Here is a 23,832-nt window from a genome sequence, read left to right as displayed (position 1 = left end):
GAGTGCAGTAATAGACCCTGGCAGCGTCCTGCTAGAAGTCCTCAGGTCTGACAGTTTGTCGGACTTAGCAACAGTAACAAAGGGGGGCGTGACTTATGGCGCTTTTCTATTACCATTACCAGCTCAACTCGCTTCGACTCTACTGGACTCGGTTTGGCCGTGCCCCATTTTCCATTGCAGATAGTACCCAGAGATAGTACCCCTCAATGTAGCTGGTCCTCATAGCGACGCCGCACACAACTGCCGCGACTTAAGGTTCAATGCGACACACACAGCTTTCTCTTTCTCTTTATTTATGTTAAGTTAAAATGTTTCAACATACTCAGAATGTAAATACAGATAAGAGGTATGAAAACCTTCCAGCTGTGTTTTCCTCTGCCGTTGTTGCTGCAGCGGTCTGTGTGACGGTGGGGGCAGAGGGCTCTGTGAGCGGGCGGGCGGCTGACCGGTCGGCCTCACGCGCTCCTCCCGCGGGTTTCCTGACTCAACTCCGAAAACTTTCAAGTACATTTTTCTTCCTCCATCACTTCTCATAAAACTGTCAATATTCTCAGCTCAAAACTTCCCAGAAGTGGATTTAGTGATGACATTACATACGAAAGCTGTAAAATATAAAACGTTCTGCTGCTGGCCTCTGTCTGGCGCGGGTAATGATGATGCAGTGAATAGTGACGATTCTCTGACCAATCAGCAGTCTGTCCTGTTTTCACGTCACATTTTAGTATTGCCTCGGCTCACTTGGAAGCTCGACGGAGGTGATATGAAAAAAAGTACCTGGAAGCAGGTACAACTTTTCCACAATGGAAAACCAAATTAAAGGCAAGTCGAGCTGGTACTATGCAGTGGAAAAGGGACTTTAGCGAATGCTCAAATGTCTCTGATTAAGTTGACATGTCGGCAGTGTGGAAGCATTTTGAAGTGTCCGGGAAAGACGCAAGAATTGCCGTTTGCAGACACTTTTCTACTGAATTGTCTCCTATATACAGTCTATGCTCCTAGCACATAACAATTAACGTTACATGACATCCACTCCATCTGCGACCTTTTTATATACAGTCTATGTCTGCGACTGACTTCTTCGAAAAGACAACAAACTGACTGCTTTGAGTGTTTCTGTCACTCGTTTCTGAGAAGGCAATTAAAAGCTAGCCGCACCTACAGTACATTTGGAGTGCACAGACAATCCACTGAAACGGACCAGTGTGAGCTGACAGGCAGGTTAGCGTCTTTATCCTGTCATTTTCTCTCTTTACAAAGACAAGTGTTGCAGTATGAGAGTCCTACCTGAAGAGAGGCTACGAAGTCTTCATGTTACGCGATAGGAGAACCACATACAACATTATTTATTAAACTGGGTTGGACCATAGACTGTATATAAAAAGTGTTGGACTTCATGACTTTAGCGCGAGGATACACATGTGACAACGTCCGGTTTTCTAAATAAGAAGTTATGTCCATCCTGTATAGGATGGACATAACTTCTTATTTATTCCTATACAGGATGGACATAACTTCTTATTTATTCCTATACAGGATGGACATAAGATTAATTGGATTATATTCAGAGAAAGGATAAAACATATTGCATGTGTCCATTAAAATTAAATGGACACATGTAATTTACTTAACCGGACCCTCTCGGGCCTCGGACCCACTCTCCAAATCCTGTGGGAAACACTGAGTAAAAAGCACATTTTGACTATTTAATTTATGAAATGGTAAAATGTTTTTTAAAAAGAGCAATTTTTTCCCCATTATATTCGGTTTCGGCCAAGAATTTTCATTTAGGTCCATCCCTTGTTATTAACACCTCCATACACACAGTATATTTAGAATTCTAGCAAATTTATAAATGCTGTTATTAAGACAGAAAGTAGCCTGAATTGCCATTTTGTTTCACTTATTGCTCATTATTCAGCCTGACAAAGTGTTCATGTAAGCCAAGTTCTGTTTCTGAATCATTATATTAAAGAAAAATGCGGATTTAAGTGTTGTTATTTGTTCTGTTAGTTGAATTAAAACAACCTGTACAGCTGCATCAATCTCATTCACACATGGGCCATTTTAGTGCTCGTTTTTCTGTCACTCATCCGTCCCTTCCTAGTGTGTAGGAGAAACTACTGCGGCCAACTCGAAATGCCCTCTCTAGAGCCAGTGTTGGGTTTGTCTGTTCTGGGCTACTGTTGAAATTAGAGCCTGACCGATATGGGTTTTGGGGGGCCGATGCCGATATTAAAGTGAAAAAGGGCCAATTTATGAGCAGATATTTTGATTTTGAATATTATTTGGATAGTACACCCCTTTCCTGTATAAACTACACTTAGAACAAGCCAATATTGAAAGCTGTTCTGTATGTGGGCTATAATACTTTTCCTAAATGGATTATGTTAATAAAATAGATTACAGTCTCAACAACTGAACATGTAAACAATTGCACATCAATAAATACTTGCTGCTGGAAGGTGCAACTTTTTCAGCCATCTGTAAACAGAGAGTGAGAGAGAATAAGCATGCTACCTTACACATAATCTGCCCTGATGACTATTGCCAATGTAGCATATTAACTAGTTTATCTCTTTACCAGCATTCTTTAATTCCGTCAACATCTGGCTCTAAAACATGCCATCTACGATACAGAGGCCTGCTGTTGAATGCATCTAATACTCCATGACTTTCTACAACAAGTACTTGCAACTTTAAGATTTCACTCAACTACATAACTAAAACGTTTCACATTTGAAAGAGGAGCAGGCAGGAAGCTGTGTTAGATCCTTGTTCAGTTTATGTTTATTTACAACTCTGGTTTAATCATTTCACACACTCTGACTACAGACAAGTGGGACACAGATATATAAAGAATATGTTAAACTTATAGTTAAACTGTTAATTATGGAGTGGAGAAGTAATGAGGGGTATTTTTATTTAAGTCATGTAATTAACATGACAAATGACCAACTCACTGGTAACAGTGGTAACACTGGTGCTTCATGGCTTCGGTAGTAGTGATGTGCGGATCGATCCTAAAGTATCGATATTTCTGATACCAACGTTTCCTGCTCTAGGATCGATACTCATATAAAAGGATCGATATCTAAACTCAGTCATTTGGAGTGAGTGAGTGTTTTATCATAAGTATCTTATTGTCACCAGGATGGTCTAATTATACTGGGTTGATAGGAAGTACTTTTTCTACCACCTGTCAAAGTCATGCTTGTGCTGTGGCTCTGTGACGGAGCTTCTTTGAAGTGAGCAGCTGCAGCCCTTTACATTTCCCGCAACTGAATACTGACTCTGGCCGACTGTAAAAACAGTCACGTCTGGCTGTATTTTAGCTGTGAATGTAGCTCTGTGTGATGTGTGTGCAAAGACAGTGAAATACTTTGGCAACACCGCAAACTTCGCTAAACATCTGAGATTAAGTCTGGCACAACAATAGGATGATGTTATGAAGCGGCAGTTCTGAGCAGGATATTTTTATTATAACTAAAGAATATGACAGTAGTTTGATGTCTTGTCATTATGCAGCTATTATTTTCAATTGGTAAGGCTACAGCCAACTCCTTATTTCTCTCTTAAATACAGAAACGGGAGGGGGGAGGTCACATTAAACTAGAAATAAAACATGTTAAAAGTATTGGTATCGGCAATACTAGCCTGGGTATTACTTGGTATTGGATCCTATAGGAATTAAGTGGTAGCCTATCGCACATCACTATTTGGTAGACTCTGGTCAGCTGGTTGTTTTCTTTTGTGGTTGTTGTGTTGAGGCAGTGTTGTTAACAGGGGAGCTGCAAAGCGCCCTCTGGTGGGAAAACTGTGCAGTAACCATGACATGAGTGAAGGAACTGTGTCTCTTTTATAATAGTCAGTAATCGGCTGTTATAAATGCAGATGCCGATACAAATGCAATTAGCTCATATCGGCCGATAAATCACAGCGGACTATGAACACAGCGGAGTCTGTGGAAGAGGAGTCAGACACCCAGGCAATTTCACAAGTCTTGATTGTAGTACAGTTTCTTTGTTTACTTTTTTAGAAAGCTTAAAACTTTTCTCCCCCGGAAATATTATTTCTCTGTTTTCCACAAAGGAGGTGGTGAATATCATAATTGACATCTATCTATGCCAGAATTTTTCATTTTAGGGAATTTTTCCATTATAAATGATAAATTGTCTTTACCTGTATTCGGCCTTTCTAGTCTTCCGACCACTCAAAGTGCTTTCACACTACGTCACATTCACCATTCACATACATTCATACACTGAGCCTAACTGCTCAGAACAGAAACTAACATTCACATACATTCATTCACTGACTGATCATCAGGGGCATTTGGGGTTCAGCATCTTGCCCAAGGACACTTCGACATGCAGACTGGAGGAGCCGGGGGACCAAACCACCAATCTTCGTATTAACGGGCAACCCGCTCTTCCTCCTGAGCCACAGCCGCACCGTTTCAGGGAAGATGTTACAATAAAAACCAATTTTAAACTGGTATTATCATGCAATCCGCAGGTGTAAATGCACCCAGACCCAACATATCGCAAGGTCACATACCTCGGCCTCTTGTTGCTATCTCAGGCTTCTCCTCAGAAAACTACAGATGACCCCTTCCTTAGCAAAGGACAAATAAGTAGAATCCATACAGCAGCAGAGAGACTGAAGATGATGGTCACATGACTGAAGAAATTTGAGTTAGTATATGTGCTTGCGAGCTTCTTCAATGGCTCAGATTACTTTCTTATAGCATAGGAAACTTGAAAAGTAATCTACAGATGCCTTCAGTTGTCTTCGTCTGTCACGTGACCTTCACCTTGCACGTTGCTGCTGCCCCCTCAAGAGTATCTCACATCACTTTCCTTTAAGCGGGAAGCCCTTGATGTTTACTGACAGCTCCATCTACATAATTTGCATAGTAAGATCTGATCACAAGGTAGGCAGAAACAATATAACAAGAATGTTTATTAATACCAGATGTAAATGCAAATATCCTTGACCAGGTGTCACTGTCAAGGTAACATATGCAGATGCAGATCACGTGTTAATACCAGGTGGAAATAGGGTTGAGTATGTCCACGACCCTACCTGTCATGTCAAAGCTTGCTGTCACCCATACGGGAATCTCTCATTAGTTCCCTAACTGCAGATTCCTGGAACTTTTAAACACAAGGCATTACATTTGTCTTTGCAAAGTGAGTAAACATGCCAGAAGAAGGCCCAACTCACCGGTAGTGTTAATATATTAGAAGAAAGCAGGACTGACTCAGGCTGTGGACAAACTTAATGGGGAGCAGAGTAATTTAGTCTGAGTGGATTTCCAGGAGAGAGAGCAATTTATCAAGAAATGGAGTGGCGATAAACACACACACACACACACACACACACACACATAATATCATGTGATATCGCCCCGTGGTGTAAACTTTTAATTTGAACCACCCCAATCCACCAGGCACACATACTATACACACACACACACACACACAGCTTGACTCACACCGTTTCCACTCCACTGCATCTGTTTTTTAAAATAGAAATCTTTGTTGGGCACAGATTTGCTTGGGGGAAGGAGGAGGTTTGCTGACCACCATGGCGTGATGCCTTCTTGCCCCACTGCCATTTGCAATCTGTGTGCCTGAAAATAATGTCAAGTAGGTCAGTCTGTCACATCACTGCATATGACAGCAGTGGATGTAGTGGAGCAGATTGCTACTGATGATGGTGATGCCTGTTCTTTGTGAGTATATGCTCATATAGTACATTTTTGTCTCATTGTGCTGTGCTGCCATTTTCTGCACACCTGGAAGAAACACTGCTATATATTCACACTCTTTCCTCTTATCTGTCCTTTCTTGCATTATCATTCTTTGCTGAATCTGCTATTTTTTTGCTGCTACAACAACCCAGTCACCCTGGAGGAATCATTAAAGGACCGTGGTTTTGCAGGTTTTATCCCATGGATTACAAATAGCAGTTAATTTCACTAAAGTTTAAAAATCAAATTACAGAGATTTTGAAACGGACACCATAACTTGCCAGCGTCTAAGAATCGACCACCGAGGAGTTTTCAAAAGGGTCCCCGCTCACAGCTACAGTACCAAATCCTAGTAAGATAAACATTGCATGTGCTGCATTGCTGATCTGATTTCATTTGATTTTGACATTACACACCTTAGGTGGGGCATCCGAGCCTGGGTACTCCCTCTGATCCAGCTTGTTCCAGCGCTGCATCAGTTTGATGACCATGGGGTTGCTGAAGTCGACTAGCTGGAAGCCGGTCACGTTGGCCCCACCATGCATGAAGCGCTCCAGGTTGATGTCCTTAAAACCCTTGAGGAGCAACAAGGGGAAAGAGCGGTCATGGGCTGAATCCAGCAGCAATAAAATCAAAAACTACTTCCAACATTACAGCTTATATGTGTGTTCAAAATGTGTATCTGCTTTAGCATCTGCTCCTAAAACCAGCCCTCTAAATATACTATGCAACCTACATATCAATACCACAACACTGTTTGAACATAGGGGGAAAAAGAAAAAAAACAAATAAACAAGGAAACCATCAGAAGTAATTTTCCCTCACCAGGTTGGCCATGATGTAATGGTAGCCTTTAACATGTTTCCCGACACTGACAATCTGCAAGGGGGCGGAGCAGAGCTCAGCGTTAATCTGACTGGATTAAAGCATAGCAAACGTTAATTACATTAAATGATGCATGTGACAGGCGAGTGTGTGGGTCTTGACACAGTGGGACCGTCAGCTTTAATCCACAGAAGATCGGACGTCTAAACAAATGAATAGGCAGTCATGTCAGTATCAGTATGGAGGAAGTAAACACTTCACGCTTTCAAAGACATGACAATGCTTCTCGACGCTCCTATACAAGACACACACACACACACACACACAGTAGAACCACAGAGCTGTATCTTGATGATAAAAACTGATTTTGAAAGATGGCATCTGCTGGGGAAATCCCACCGTGCATCCAGTTAATAAGGGCGTGAGTTAAGATTTAAAAAATGCTTAAAATCTCTCAGAATAGCATGGATTGATATCAGTTCCCAAACAGCTTCACCGCTGTCGACCTGAGCATCAGGTGGTGAAACGCTGCAGTTGGTTAGTTCTGGTACTTTGTATAGTGTCTTGAAAGGGAAACAGAAAAGAAATTTTATAAGAATAAAAATATATATTATAAAAATTTTATAATTTTTGAAAGAAAAAGAAATATATAAGATGTTTAAAGTCACCACAAAAGAAGGCGTTTTGACTGCTCAATGGCTTCATTCAGATATGACAGGGCTGTTAAAGACAAAACCAAAGTGCTCATGTTGCATTTGGCTTCTGGTGTAAGAGGAGCCACTGCTGGAGAACAGTGGTGAGTTGGAAAATGAAGCGATGAGGGAAGACGAGTGATATCTGTTCTTTCAACAGACGGCATCACTGATGGATTTTAAAGCTTATTTTGCCATCAAAGCCTCAATTCATGACCATCATCTGCACGATGATAGACTGATCTGATATGACAGGAATCTCCTCAACAACTTCACAGTTTTTCATGTGTTTTTTGTGCATAAGATATAATATTTAATTCATACATGTTTTACAGTGCTCTTTAAAAGGCAGAACAAAACATACATACTGTATTTAACCCTGTGCTGCATAACCATGTGATGACATTTAATTTAGACTTGTGCCATGCTGGAAATGTTAACGTCGTGACTAGGTCGGTTATTCAGACATGAGACAAACATGAAAAATTGCATTTACATAACGAGGTACATGTCTAAAAGGGGCATACAGTACATTTTGGTGATATTTAGTCAGCTCTGTCACCTCTTGGACTTTAACTTTAGCCAATAGGGTTTTCATACCCTTGCTCATTTTGCAGTTATAGTTCAGTTTGTACAACTTGCAAATTAGCTGCCAGCAAATTCCCATCTGTAAATGAAACAGGTTTGCATTCAGAGATTTCATGCTCTGACATTCAAAGTAACATCTGGTTGCTTATAAGCCTTGATATGTACTGACCGTGCTGATAATAAGCAGCGAATGAGGCCCAATTACGTATTCAAATCCTTGTTCTAGATCAGAAGAATTTGGCAAAATATGAACAGGGTGGCAGTTGAAATGAATACAGGCTAAAATGGTTGTTTATGTCTTTGGCAGTAGCTCTGACCACCACTGCACAAAACAGTGTATCAACCCACAAGCTGAAATATGAATGGTTCTATCACATCTACTTGTAAGATGGTCTGTGCACTGGCATCAAGAAAGGATGGACCAGGAAGTCTGTTGCTCTGTGGAGCAAAGAGACTCTCACACAGACAGACACACATTCACACACATACACATCTGTGAAGTAAATTGTTAGAACTATGACAGATGTCAGAGCGGAGATTTCCTGAATAATTGAACAATTAGAGAGACACCAGTTGCCCCAGAGGAAGATGGAGGGATGAAGGAATGAAGAGGAGAAGGAGGAGCAGGAGGAAGGCACACATCATATTCTGAGTGTGCTTATGCCAAATAACACCACCGGAGATCAGAACAGACTGTTTTCAAGTTCAAAACTTTCTAATTGGCACAAACATACTCAGAAAACAGAGTGAACAAACATTAAGTAAGTGTGTAAAGTATTAACTTCTGTTAGTTTTGGAAATGTAGTTCACGGGATCCTGTTATTGAGAAAGGAAAATTATCAGTAATTAACGTGATTTTGCTGATGGTACCAATATAAAGAGGTTAGGTTTTAAGGTATTACTACTAATATTATTTAACTGTATTTGATTGCTTATGATTGAACGCAAAGCTCTCCCAATGTTTTTTTCAGTTTTTTACTATTGTCTTATTTGTAACGCATGTTGATTTTACACATTGCGACAAAGTTTACAACCATAATTGTTATATTCCTGTTTCTAATACTCCTATTCAAAGAACAAATATTCTCTCTATCATCACTTATCAAATAGTTCAAATTATATTCCTGGAAATCACTGATAATCAATGTTAAAGTGGACCTAAAACCCCCTCCCCCTCCTCCCGGGGGTTTCACAGCTCCTGCGCTAGCAGTGTAAACATCAACAATTCCCCGGTGCTCTAGCTCCCAGTCCAGGCAGAGTTGTCTAAGCTAATAGGGTCGCTAGCTGTATGACTAACTTAATGTTACAGTTAGAAGCAGTTAGTGATTACTTTAATGCTCTCTCTCCCAGTCCGGTTAGAGTCAACTAGGTAATGGGATGTTCAGCTGCCCAGCAGCATCTTCAGTGGACATGCTGTGCTTGGAGCAGATCGTGAGCAGGTGACCTTATAAGGACGTCCACACTTCACACAATGAAGCCAAAAACAACAGATATGCCAACATAAATCTACTTTGTCAGAATGGTTCTCTGTGGAACTGCAGGACACAGGGCACTATGCCAGTTGTTTCAGACATCTCACTAATCCTAATCACCTAATTGGAATTAATTAATTATTAAATAAAAGTCTTCACAATAACCAGCTTTTGGTGCTAACTGTGTTTAGATGGTAACGCAGTGTACGGTGCAACGTTGAAGCTTGTATGTTGGAGCTACATTCACACTACAAGTGAAGTTGTTCCTCCGAACTGGAAAGCTTGAAATGTGTGACTTATTTTGGTTAAAATATTGTAAATTAATTTATTCTGCAGTGATGAATGTCAATGTTAAGACGGCAGGTATGTGCTTCAGTTTTGTCCAATTACTCTGGGCTCTGCTGCCTTTCTGGCGGACAATGGGAAAAAAGTCCAACCACAGCTGACACACAACAAATTTACGCATTTACAGCCATTTTCGAAGTTTCACAAGTTGAAATAAACAGCATTACATGAGTAGTGCCCAATATACTTCTGCATCAAAAAAAAAATACTAAAATGAAGGATGCTTCTTTTGAACAGGTCAGGTTAAGACACAAATAACAACTAAATATCGAGGTCATGGTGGCATCACCTGTTCCAGCATGTTCTGCAGTCTCTCCGCCTCAAGGTCGATTACAAACTTCTTCTCCTGTCTCCGGTCCAGATCCTCCAACAGTCGCCGGTAACTGGCATCGTTAAAGTTTTCGACACAGATGGCGCTGACCTGCCAATTGTTTTGACCTGCCTTCTCCATGATGGCCTGCAGGATGGCGTATCCTAACAGTCAGACACACAGGACGAGACACATCAATCAGGGGGGAAAATAAAATACAGGGAACAGCTTACTTTACCACACACAAAAATCTGAAATGGGTTTAGAGCTAAATCATTTTATGTATAGGACCATAATGCATAACAAGCTTTTAACAGTTCCAAACAACGTCAACATTTTTAATTTACAAATCAATGTGGTGGACAGTTTTACTGAAAATGTACAACCTTTTTCTTTTGGGACATTTTAAATGTGTTTTTTCTAAAGTTTATTGATTACTTCAGTGCATGAGGAAGTGTGCCCCTTGTGTAAAGGTGATAACACATATGTTCTCAGTTTTCCCTCAACTTAACCATACCATTGTTGCCATGTGCAGATATTGTAGACAGATGTTGGCATTGAACGTAGTCTGGAATTTTACCAGCATCTGGCATTGGGGTTCTGTAAGACTATATATTTAGTCCTGTTTGTTTATTAGTTTGCAAGATATCTCAAAGAGTAGTGTCTTGTGGGGACTCTTCTCCATTTGCAGGAATAATTGTAAGTCTTTCTTTAAGGTATCCTGGAGTTTTCTTGCCAACTGTTTTCATTCTGTATTTATCACAAAAGCACATTGTGTGTCCTCTTGGGGCCTAACAAATGTACAGAAGGTACTTTCTTCCTCATTAAACATTTGTGATGCATATTTTTAGTACTTTGGAACCTACGTTGTGCGAGCGAGCACTCTGTCTTTTGCTGCCGCTTTGATATGTTTCTTGGCTCATTATCGCTACCAACTGTAAATCAGTGGAATTGCATGAAATCAACAGCAGTAATGTATCTCGTTTGCTGCATTCACCTTCACTTACAAATACCTCATTATGCTGATGTAAGTTTGTAAGACACAAACAAAATGGGGACCCACTCATCAAAACATTGTTTCATAGTGCCTCTAGTGTTTAAAAGCTCTGCAGGGTTTGTTTTCACATTGTGAGATTTTTATCTTCAAAGGAACTACTGAAATTAGGTTGTCCATGTCTATCTTCTGAGTGCTCCCTGAATGCTTTTTAGTTGTCACAGTGTAACAGCTCCTGAAAATGTTTATTGATGAAACTGAGGCTGATATACTTCCTGGCTGAAATATGGCACATTGGACCATGTGAAGGGATAAAACACATTGCTCATAATTGCTAGTGTGAAAAGCAAACTGGCTTTAGTTGACACAACATCCTTGGCAAGACAACCCCTATCCAATCTAAAAGAAACCGCGCTGAAGCAAACTCTTTAAAAGCTTTAATCCTTTTCCAACCAGATCCTGGCTTTTGGTCCAGTCCGGGAAAAAGGCTTGTCTCCATGAGTTGGATGTAACACTAGACTCTGGAGGGGAGGGACCCTCGCTGTCAAGTTTGTGTATAAAGAAGATGAGTGTCAGAGAGGAAACTAGGGAACTGTGAGGGCGGCTGTTCTCCAGCAGGAACAGATGTCCCCCTTAAACGGCCCCTCCTGGTGGCCATCACAATCTGGCTACCAGTCTCCCTTTGCTCCCAATTAGAGCATTAACCTGAGCTCTGGCAACCCGGCTCCCTCTTCACCTCCTTTATCCCCTCCCCAGCTCCATGCTCCCCATTAGAGAGATGTCGGTGCCAGGAGGGACTGCTGGTTGAGGAGACACACACACACACACACACACACACACACACACACACACACACACACACACACACAGTACATGCACTCCCATGTGCATGGATCATCTCAGGCTGTCCTCAGTAACTCCTAAAGGAAGAACTATGTTATGACATTTTGGCTAGAACTCCACAACTGTTGGGAAGCCAGATCCCAAGTGGGACGCAATCATTTTTCATTTTCTCAGTCAGAACAAAAGACAAATGGGGTTGAATGTTGCAAAAGAATAAGAAATTCAAAATGCCATGTGAGTCTTTACCGTACAAGACACTAGTGTCAGAGCAGTCCCTTTGGGACAGACACATTTTTCTCTTGTTTAATTTTTGCCTTTATTAGCTGCCAGTAAATGAGGGGAGAGAACGATGGGGAACGGCATGCAGCAAAGGTTCCCTGTTGGACCCAAGTGCTGATCAAACATAGGTGTCATTTACACTGGGGATGCTGGGGCCATGTCATCACCACCTTTTGAAATGGCTGATTTTGTCCCCATCACTTTTTGAAATGGCTGATTTTGTCCCCATCACTTTTTGAAAGTATTTGTTAAAATGGTTCTGATAAATTGCTTGCAACAAGAAATATTAAATAACAAATGTTATTTTTATTTCATTTTGACTTTTTGTTTTCAGTTTAGTTTCACTGTTAGTTTTTTCTTTGTCACTGCAGGATGCCAAGCTCAGTTCAGTTTCTTCACAAAACATTAAAATACATATAAAGTACAATCATTAGAAATAATGCAGATTTGTGAAAAGTTACACCCTTTTTAAATCTATTTGAAGCTTGTATATATGGGCTTAAACACTAAGCAAATATATATTTGAAATACTAACACATTGTCTAAATAAATACTACAAATAAATGATGCACATGGAATCTACAGTATAATTTCTAACCTACAAACAGAAAATAGCTAAGCTACCCTAATCCTACTATCCAGTGGTCACAAGAAATTCATTACATCCGTCTCTAGCTCTATTATTCTTGGTTAGTTAGGTGAAATACAATAAGTGGAGGTGACATACAAATGATGGACAGCTAAGAAATTGAAGATAGTGTAAGCCCCCCTTGGAGCCACAAACAACAGGTCCCTAGCACCCTGAAGGCAAGTATGACTGGAAAGCGGTTTATTAAAATCTAAACCTTTATTAATAAAAAAAAAATAGGTATTAAACAATGTGAAGCACAAAGAGACAGATTGGCTGAGATATCAATGAGCACTAAGCCAGACCATCAGACGTGAGAGAGTACAACAAACACCGGCAGCTGCTCTGCCATTCATCATAAACTTTGGCTTTAAAACTTCATACAACAAGATCCAAAAAAATAAGCGATGAACGCAAAATAGGGTAGTAACCTGAGGTTAAACACGTTTAGCTCAGCATTGGTCATCTAACTTTAGCTGGCTCCTAACTCCGACTGTTGTTCGTTCGCATTTGTTTGCTGCCAAACTTGAGGTGGTCGATTAACGTAATCATTTACGTCCCGCTGGCTGCCATCAGGTTAATTATTAACATTGGCTGCAAACAGGCTACAGGTGTATTGTTGATCATGTAACGTTACAGTTTTTAGTTTACGTTACACTGGGTTTGAGATTCTGGGAGGTGTGTTGACTTACAGTAATTAATAAGCTGTCATTAATTGCATTGCACATTACATAGTTGTGCTCTGTAAGTGAAAAACAGGTTACAGTTACAGAATCCTTTATAGCTATGCAGTTTTATAAGCAGCCTGGACTGAACGCAGCAGGTGATACAACACTCATTATAACCACGAGTGACTTGAGACTTGACTTGGACTCTAGCTAAAAGATTGAGACTTGACTTGGACTCCCGCGGCTCACCAACAGGGGCCTATCGGCTAATCACTGCATATACCGCTAAACTGCTGGTCTGACCAGACCAACTGCCACCATGTCAGTTCCCCAGGCTTCATAGCCACTCGAAATGTAGGCTTATTTAGGTTCTATGAAATAAATAAATAAATAAATGAAAACTAAGGACACATTTACTCTTTCATTTTAGTTAGTTTTGCAAACCTACAATAACTTAATTATAGTTTTTTGTAAAGCCTCGTTTTTATTTTTATTTCAGTTAACGACAATGTTTTTTCACATCTAGTTTTCGTTATTTCGTTCGTCTTCGTTAACGAGAATAACCTTGGTTCTATACAGTCCATGGTGTCACTCAGCGCTACGTCATGCGTATTGTTGCTCTGACTGGTTGTAGGTCTATCCAATTGTGCCCAGATGGTTTTTGTTCTGGGCTGGTTGATATTGCCCCTGGAAAGTGAAAGTGAACTGAGAGGTTCCAGACTCATTTGTGTATGAGGTTTTGCACAGTTTTAAAAGACACTAGATGGTTTTTTTTTCCCATCTGCAAAATTAATTCTACTTCTTCATGTTTGCATTCTGAGCAGCAGGCCAATAACTGAGCAGAGAATTGTTTCCCAGCGGTGTTCAGCATGACCTCTTTCTAGCTGGGTACTCCAGGCTCAGCTTACTAACGTTAGTGCTAAAGCAGCTACTGCAGTCGGCAACGTTGCCTTCACCTTGAATGTCATAGTGGTCCCTCAAGACCTTTGCTGCTTTGACCTAAATGCTAACAACATGCTAACAATGATAATTCTAACATGATCAGCAGGTGGAATGTTTACCATGTTCACCCCCTTAGCTTAGTGTGTCAGCATGCTAACATAAACAACATAAAGTAGCCTACAGCTCAGGCTAGATAAAAAAAAAAGCAGGCACCATAACTATCTTTATTAAAATTCATACTGCCAGGAATTGTAGATATCTGTACCAAAATTCATGGCAATCCATCTAATAGTTACTGAGAGCAAAGTGGTAGACCCACAGACGGACATTGTACATCCCTAGAGCCTTTTAAATACAACTAAGGCTGAATTGAAGACAATCGAAGTCTCCTGTTTTTCTGGTATGAAAACACCTTATTCCTTACCTGCTGCCACAGACTTGTATGAGAACGACTCCCTGTGGTAGCTGCAGCTACTTTGCTGCTATTGACTGTCTTGACTGGAGCTGTGGCTTGGCTCACTGTTCATGTGTTGTGGTGTGAAACCAGTTTATGTCATTACATTGGTGTGCCCCTATTATTTTGGTTTGTGTAGAATCAATCTTTTGAGGGCAGAGGGGTCTAGCATGATAGTGTAGTGTATAACCTACATTTTAAATAAAATAAAGTAGTGGACTTGCCTTTTATGTTTTGAACTATACAGAACTTTAATGTTTCATTTTTACCACAATATGACACCATAGTAAAGCAGTAATAAATTCTAAATAGTCTCAATGGCACAGTCAATTTCATTTGTTTCAAAAAGGTTATTTGCAACTGTGCAAATAAACAGAGCTTAATCCATTCCTTACAGTTCTGCTATTGTGCTTTTGGTTTTGGAAAGGTGATAAAACAAAAGATCACCTTCCAATCTGTTTAGATACCGAGCTAGATATTTTATATCACTGTCTATCCAGTCCCACACACGCAGTTTCGGGATGTGGAGAAATCCAAAGCTTGCCATTCACCGCAAAAGGTCAATTGCAATTGTCCTATTTTGAAGGTAGAATGATGATTCTGTAGTAGCGTATGACCATGCAGCACCATTGCCCCCTTCAGAAAACCGCTGCAAATTAGGACAATGGAAATCAGTAGAGTTTATGTCACTATAAATTTAAAATGTCCTATCTTTAAGCATATATCACAGCCAACAACAACAACAATGCATCAGCTAAGACTAGACTGCTTAGAAAACAACTCTGTGACCAAGAACAGTCCCCAGAGAGAATGGGACGGTGTACAGTTTGAGGATGTGAAAGCGGTCATCAATTCAAACATCTTTTTATTCAGTTTTCCCCGTGACAACAGGATAATTTTCACGTGATCACAAGACTACGAATGTTATTTTCCTGTGCCAACAGGATAATTTTCTCGTGATCTCGAGACTAAAAATGTTATTTTCCTGTGCCAACGGGATAATTTTCTTGTGATCTGGAGATATCAAAACAGTAGTTTAACTCATCCAAGTCTCATCCAGTGTCACCGCTTAGCTCAGGTGATAGAGCACAGGAATCATAGTCTTAGAATGCACCTTCCGACCCCTGTATTCAGCATGGTTTGTTATCTCGAGATCACAAGTAAATGATCCCATAATCACTGGAAAACAGAGTAAAAAAAAAATTTAATGGATGGCCGCTTAGGGCTTCCATATATTAGAGGGACTGCTACAACCTTTAATGATAAGGGTCACAAGAAGGTCAGAGCCAGCTGAAGGCATCAGTGGGCTACTTTTCAGTAGCCTTGCTAGCTTATCTACTGTTACTTTAATCAGTGTGCTGTGTTTCTTTTTTATTTTACCTTTATGTTTGACAAAGAAGTACCTTATCACTTTGAATGCAAATAAAAACAACAATAATGAGAGGAACAAACTAAATAAAGGCTTATAGCCAAGCTAATCTCTCGCCAAAATATGACATTATACCTAAGAATATTCATGCAACATTACTTCTGGTTCTACTTCATTTTCAAAAGTATATCTTTTTTTTTTTTTTTTTTTAAATCGCCAAACCAACAGCCAGTGTGATCTATGAAATAACTCAGGTTCACTTATTAGTTTTTTTCAGGGCTATCAACTCTACCACACTGTCTTCATCAGCAGATGCCATTTGCTCACTTGTCACTGAGATGCAAAATCACTAGTTGTTATGATTTCATCCACAGCACTTTCATGACTTCAATTTAAAGTAAAAGGTAAATAACATTTGGATGTTTTTGTGAAAAGACTAAATCAAAATCAGGTGCTAGAATTCCCACCAATATTTCCCACAGAAACAAATCCGCAGCTGGAGTGAGTTGTTTGTGCAGTATGTAACAATATGATCCCATCATATGCTATTGTGCCGCATGGTGTACACAGTGCATGGACAGGAAACCACAGTGGAAGCAGTCAGGGCAAGTAAAGCGTGCAAAGGGCCAACTGATTACCAGCTGATAAATGTGTAGCCCTGAGGCTGTATGTTGAGCAGCAGCCAGCCGCAATCAGCATCAGCGTCAAAGACAGAGCCACAGGCTAGTGTGCAGTCTGACGCTAACGCATGTTGTGCTGATTGGAGCAAAGCTGGACACTAGATGGAAGCAGCTGCAGCATGTGAAGAGGAGAGTGACTATGCATCTGGGTTTATGTGTGTAATTTCCACCTCTTCTTTATCTTCACCTCCCTGTTGTCCCATCTTCTACCCTCCAGTGTGATGCATACTGTCAGTGTCTGTCTACTGAGCCTCCATCCTTCAACATTGAGTCAGACATTTTCTTTTACCTTTTGCTCTCCAAAGAGTGCATAGAGAGGTTTATGCTTTTAAAAGGAGCCATTCATCATGGCATGTACACACTGCTGCTACCAGTCCAACTGCTGGAGAAAGATCACAAAGATTGTCTTGTTTCTTCTCCTTTCATCCTTTATTTCCTTTTTGGCTCTTCTTATAACCTCATCTCATAACTCCTCTCCTCATTTTCCATGTTCTCTTTTCTGCCATTACCTTGTGTTTTCTCTTTTGTCTTTTCATATCCTGTCTTTTCATTTCCTCTCCTTTTCCACTCTCTTCTTTCCTCTCTTCCATTTCATCTCTTCTTGCATCTTCTTTTTCTCTATTTCCTTTCCTCACGTCTCCTTTTGTCTCCTTTCATTTTCTCTCCTCTGCATTCCTTTCCTCCCTCCTTGTTTCTTTACCTACATTTCTTTTTGTCAACTTTACTTTCCTCACCTCTTCTCTCGTCTCCTGTTCAATACATTTCCTGGATTTGTTTTGTATTTCATGTTTATTTTATTCACCCGCTCTTCATTTTTTTCTTCCTTTCCTGTCCTCTAAAAATTTCCGGGATCCATTCCATTTTATTCTATTTGTTTAACCTTTTATATTTTTTTCTATATGAGTGTGTGTATGGGAATTCTTGGAAATCGAACAGGAACAGCACTCATTATAACCACACACACACACACTCAGTGCTACAATATCAAGCCCCTTGTATCTCTGGTGCTTTGATGCAGGGAATCAGACTGGCGCTCATTGACTGAGCTCAGCCATGCGTGGGCTGATTCTACATTATAGTCAATACTGGATGAATGCCTGGCCCTGTTTGTGAAAAAAATCCTCAGGCCAAAGTGCTGCAGCCTACACCCAAAAGCCTTCTGAAAAGCACTCGCATGCGCACAGAAAACTAATACGTACATTTACAGTCAGGCACTGCTGACGTGCGCACACGCACACACACACACACACACACACACACACACACACACACACCATCTAACAAAGACCTCATGAAATATTTGCGGTTTTAAAATAATCAACTGTGCCTCTTCAGAAAAACAGGTTGAGTACACTCTTGCTAACACTACTGCTTCATGGATGGAGTGTGATGTACAGAAACTCAAAAAATAATCCTGTAATAATCTGGAAGATGGCGCCTGAGCTCGTACAGTAATAGTGATTCTCCATTTACACTATGCTTTTCCAGCCCCTTGCAGAAAGAACGCCTCATGATTTTTAGGATTGTGAAAAATGCTTGAGCAGAAATTTGCTTTTACGCCATGCCAGGCAGCAAAACAGGTTTCAAATGATCAGCTAAAGCTAGCGGGCAAAGTAAATGAGTAAGGGACACTAAAGGAAAAAAATCTATGTATAAGATATTGATAAAGAAGAAAGACACAATTATGGATAAAGTGGACAAATAAAACTGACCAGATAATTGCAATCAATAAATACATTTCTGTAAATATTTCAATACAACTGAAAAACATGCTTTCAAAAACTCTTGAAGTACTTTGAAAGAAATACAAGATAGTCTTCATTTAGGTAAATACATCCAACAAACTGTTTACCTACTGTGGGTGGGTAGGTTTTCTTTTAACAAGCAGCATTGCTTAATACTCCACAGCTAGTTATAGTACCTATGGTGTATCATATTCTTGACTTGTGATACAATGGATACAGCCAATGTTTCCCACTGTTAGGATGACAGCAAGTTCAACAGAAGAGCAGAGCCCAAACATCAGCCATCAGTTAATTAAAATAAGTTGCCAGCTGCTGACTGATTTCAGCACCATGGACAGAGCTATCAGAAGGGCTGTCACTTTTACAAAAAAATCAAGCTCGAACAAATTCAGCAAATACATAACTGCTCAAATTGATCTGAATTCAACACACAGCCTGTTCTAAAATAGACTGGTGTGTTCACACTGGAAAACACCATAGAAAATTATATTAAACTAGAAAAAACGAATCTGTTAACAGAAGGTTCAGTAGTTTTAATGTAAAGTTTGAATACTAAAACTGAAAATAAAGGTTTGATAAAAAAAAAGTATTAGGCTAATAGTATTGAATTTATAAGGTAAACTAAGGTGAGGGTTTTATACTTGTGAAAACTCACCCCCACCTGAGATGAGTCTACAGGGGGGAGATCGACCATCTGGTGCAGCCAGAACAGTCTGGAGCTCAACGCTCTGAAGACCGTGGAGATGGTCGTGGACTTCAGAAAGAGCACAGCCCCACCCTCCCCCATCATCCTGTGTGACTCCTCAGTCACCACTGTGGACTCCTTCCGCTTCCTGGGCACAATCATCTCCCAGGACCTCAAGTGGGAGCTGAACATCACCTCCATCATCAAAAAGGCCCAGCAGAGGATGTACTTCCTGCGGCAGCTGAAGAAGTTCAGCCTGCCAAAGACAATGATGGTGCACTTCTACACCGTCATCATTGAGTCCATCCTCACCTCCTCCATCACCATCTGGTACTCTGCTGCCACTGCCAGGGACAAGGGCAGGCTGCAGCGTCTCATTCGCTCTGCAGAGAAGGTGATTGGCTGCAATCTTCCTTCACTTCTGGACCTGTACGGCTCAAGGACTCTGAGGCGAGCAGGAAAGATTGCAGCTGACCCCTCCCACCCTGGACACAAACTGTTTCAGACTCTCCCCTCTGGCAGGAGGCTGCGGTCCATCAGGACCAAAACTCTCTTCCGTTGCGTTACTTCTGCATGGCACAGACCCAGAATAATGCTCATGTATATATCTGCAACATTGTTCTTCTATTCCATATTTATATATTTCTACATTTATTTATGTTGACTGTATGTTTGTCTACGTGTAGCACCATATCACCACAGCAAATTCCTCGTACACTACTAGGCAATAAAGCTCCTTCTGATTGTGATTCTTCTTCTGATTCTGAAAACAAAAACCATGTTGTAATAACAGAAAGAAAAATCACAATAATAAATCGAGCAGGATCTTGCAGTCTGAAACGCAACAGTTTTTCTCTTACAAAATGAACAGTTCACATCAATATGAGGTTTAAACTTTGTCAATAATCTTGTATGACACTTCTCTTATCTTATTCATGATCAAATATTAATGGTGTGCCCAATGGTTTGGGATTGACCTCTAATGTGGAAATAGTTATCGTTTATATCTTGGTTCATTTAAGTGCAGGGTTAAATAAAGAGAAATAGTATACTCAAAGCAATAATGTGTATTTCAATAAAAGGACTCCATGGCTGCTGTGAGTGCAAGGATATTAGTAGAGAGTAACAAGTGTTGTAATTTTAAACTTTGTGACCTTCTGCTACTCTGCCCAGGCTATTTTATCTGTCCCGCCTATTTTATTTTATTCTCAGTGCACAAGGCAGTGTCTTTATTAAGGGAAGGGTGTGGAGAAATGGAGAAATCTAGAATGTCATATCCAACATGCCTCCTTACATAACTTCTTAGATGTTTACCCTGTTCAGTATGGCTCACTGGTGTCCTTTATTTTGCGCTAGTCAACAATCAGCTGAGTTTACTGATAAGATAACAGGACCTGCACTCGGTCAGTCAAGGCTAGTTGCGCTTAAACATTTTAATTTAATTTTAATTATTTCAATTTTTTTAACAGATCACTGCAGATCAAATCAGGTTTTTTTCCCATCAAATAAAAGCCTCAGCTCTCAGCAACAGGAACACAGTGCAGACTGAAGACTACAGGGCAGCATGTACTGACACCCCTTTTAAAGTGTTTCTGCAGAGCCCGTCAGTCATCTGTCTCCTGGAACAGATGTGCTCGTATTTCTACAAATGTATCACTCCACATCAACTCTGACAGGCCTGCATGTGTCACATGTCAGCACTGCCTGTGTTTTTTAAGTTTCAATTCTCTTGCTTCAATTTTCTAAATGTTGTGAAATAAAAATCTAGAATCGACCAGTGTCAGGGTGGCTTCATGGCTGGATAGTTATTTCTCAACTATTTTTACAACATTACTGGATGCTTTGGGGTTTCTGGTGAAAACACAAATTCTCACACCAGATATGGAAGTGAAGATTTTTTTTCCCCAAGCCTCGTTTTCTTGCATTCAACACCAGTGATCATTGTTTGAATTTGACTGGTTTACCAGAAAGCACATGAAGTGTACAGTATTTTAAATAGTCATTACATTCCCTTTTAAATCAAGAGGCGAGAGACTAAAGTCTTGAAATATCACACTATAATATTATCTGTTTCTGAAGGTTCTTAGTCATCCAGGTCATAGTTATCGAAGGAAGGTTAAAATCAAGACTTGGTTGAAGATACTTGAATAGGTAGAGGTTAAATAGCTAAGTTTCTCTACCAGTCACAACTGAAGAAGTCTCTCGGTTGGGAGACAAAAAATCTATGAGCATATTCAACCAAGTCCAGTTGCCCTTGATTTTAATCTTCCTTGGATATATAATATCATCTGTATTCCTGTACACAGTAACAGACTAATGCTGATCTTGAATCAATTTTGATGCCACACTGAGCAACCTAAAAGTCATGGTCGTGTGTCTTCAGCCTGTCTGTAGGGCAGTGCAGTCTTGCAGCTAGGAACCTTTGTTGTGTTTTTGGAGAACACTTGATCAGATACAAGTAGGTTTTGTTGAGAGGAGAGGAAGCTTTTTACCCAGTCAAGCGTGTACAACCTGAGATAAGAGAAAAAGAGGCAGGGAATGAGTTGTTCTAAAGGGAGGCCATCTTGATACGGTCATCAGTGTGAAGCCCCTATAGAGCCTCAGACATTCACTGCAGTCCCCACAGCAGCAGAGGGAAAGAATGAAAACCCCTGACTACCTTCTGGAAATTTTATGAAAGCGAGATGTGGAGATGTGATCCAAGCAGTAGCCCATATCCATTCTGTCTTGTAATGGAAATGTGACACGGGGGACTGAGTAAGTACAAACCCATTGACTGTGTGAGTGTGTATGTGGTGAGAGAGTGGCGAAGATTGGATGTGTGACAGAAAAAATGAAAAGGTAAAGAAAAAATCCAAAGATAGAGAAACATAGAAAGGGTGAGAGTAAGCAGCACATACGGAAGAGAGAAATACATAGTCCTCATCCTCAGCTGGGGAATCGAGCCAGAAACAGATAGAGGGAGAAGTCCAACACTATCCACAACACCTCTAACAGCAGCTGCACAGCAATATTGATCACTTGGTGGCCCCAAGACATGTTGTGAACTACAAACAGCCATTATTTTAGAGACGCATGCACTCACACCTTTGTGTTTGCCAAAAACAGGGCATGAGGGCAAAGAAATACAATGTACCTGCCTGCTGACAGATTTCCACCTTATTTTTAATTAAATATACTTATTTAATGAGAGCAGGTTAATGTGATGTTTAAAACCTGGGGAAATTCTGATTTCCTTTAAATTAAATTTATTACAAAAAACTAAAGATAAACCATGCACATAATCCAAGAGGTCTTCGTACCACAACAAAATCGGTAATTTGTGAGTGCCAAAAACAAATTTCATGAGCATCTTCTGATCTTCCACCTATATATGTTTAAGGTTTGGTTTACTTAAGGCAACTAACTTTTACATTTTCTCGGAAATTACGCATTTATATGCCACAATACAAAAACTCAGATTCTGGTCCTAACAACATTTTTGACCACATGTAAAGTTACTGTTCTACTTTGTAAAGTATGGTACACACATATCTCCAACTTTTATACAAGCTTCCAGAGGAAAGACAAAAGTGGTGCATCCTTATCACTCACCTCGGTCGGTGTCATACAGGAAGACAAACTTGTTCCAGTCGTAGTGGTCAAGGAGAGACAGGAGCGCCCCCCGGATGGATGGCCGGAGCTGCAGGGTGAACTGGCTCTCGCCCTCCGTGGGGAAGCTGGGCGTGATGAGGGAGATGTGCAGGGCGCTGCAGAAGGACGTCAACGTGTGGACCGAGCGCTTGTCGTACAGGCCGAAGATGGCGAAGACACCACGGGAATACTGGGAGCAAACTGGGGAAGAAAACAACAAAAATAAATAAATTAATGAATAACAAAATAGAACTGGTGGGGACGGGGAAGGAGAGAGTGGCTTCGTCCAGTAATATGCTGTCTATGTTATCACCCCATAAAGTGGTGAAGATGTTAGCAAAAACACAAACATCCACCTGACAAAGAGAAATGTTATCATTCATTTGGAGTCTTGTTTCTCCTGTTTTGGTCTCTGCTAACTCCTGAGAAAAACATATGGCTCTTCAGGTGCAAAATGCTCCACCAGCTAGTTAGGTGCTGGGCAGGTACAGTGGGGGAAAAAAGTATTTGACCCCTTGCTGATTTTGCAGGTTTGCCCACTTACAAAGAATGCGACGATCTACAATTTTAATCATATGTACATTCTAACAGTGAAACACAGAATCCAAAAGAAAATTCCAGAAAATCACATCATATGAATTTATAAAAATTGATAACCATCTGATGAGGAAAAACAAGTATTTGACCCCCTACCAAACAGCAAGTATTCTGGCTCCTACAAGCCAGTTAGTCTTTCTTTAAGACACAGCCCCAATCCCAACCAATTATCTACATCAAATACACCTGTCTCACCTTGTTACCTGTATAAAAGACACCTGTCAACACCCAAACAACCAGCATCCAACATCACCACCATGGGCAAGACCAAAGAGCTTTCTACGGACATCAGGGACAAGATTGTTGATCTGCACAAGGCTGGGATGGG

At 40.5% G+C, this 23,832-nt stretch overlaps 1 protein-coding gene across 5 annotated transcripts in view; it reads right to left on the bottom strand.

Moving 5' to 3' along the window:
* Positions 1-23,832, bottom strand: part of gria4b (glutamate receptor, ionotropic, AMPA 4b) — a 134,749-nt gene that overhangs the window by 44,229 nt on the left and 66,688 nt on the right. For all 5 annotated transcript variants that reach the window (XM_046039786.1, XM_046039787.1, XM_046039784.1 and 2 more), the window contains exons 3-6: positions 22,869-23,108; positions 9,967-10,151; positions 6,581-6,634; positions 6,172-6,330 (exon numbers count right to left, since the gene is read on the bottom strand). In XM_046039786.1, coding sequence (XP_045895742.1) covers positions 6,172-6,330; positions 6,581-6,634; positions 9,967-10,151; positions 22,869-23,108 — 638 coding nt within the window. The remainder of the gene's footprint in view (positions 1-6,171; positions 6,331-6,580; positions 6,635-9,966; positions 10,152-22,868; positions 23,109-23,832) is intronic.

The sequence above is a fragment of the Micropterus dolomieu genome, linkage group LG23, assembly GCF_021292245.1.
Source record: "Micropterus dolomieu isolate WLL.071019.BEF.003 ecotype Adirondacks linkage group LG23, ASM2129224v1, whole genome shotgun sequence".
NCBI classification, from domain to species: Eukaryota; Metazoa; Chordata; class Actinopteri; order Centrarchiformes; family Centrarchidae; genus Micropterus; species Micropterus dolomieu.
The sequence above is the reverse complement of the archived record's forward strand: the minus strand, read 5'-3'. Positions and strand labels throughout refer to the sequence as shown.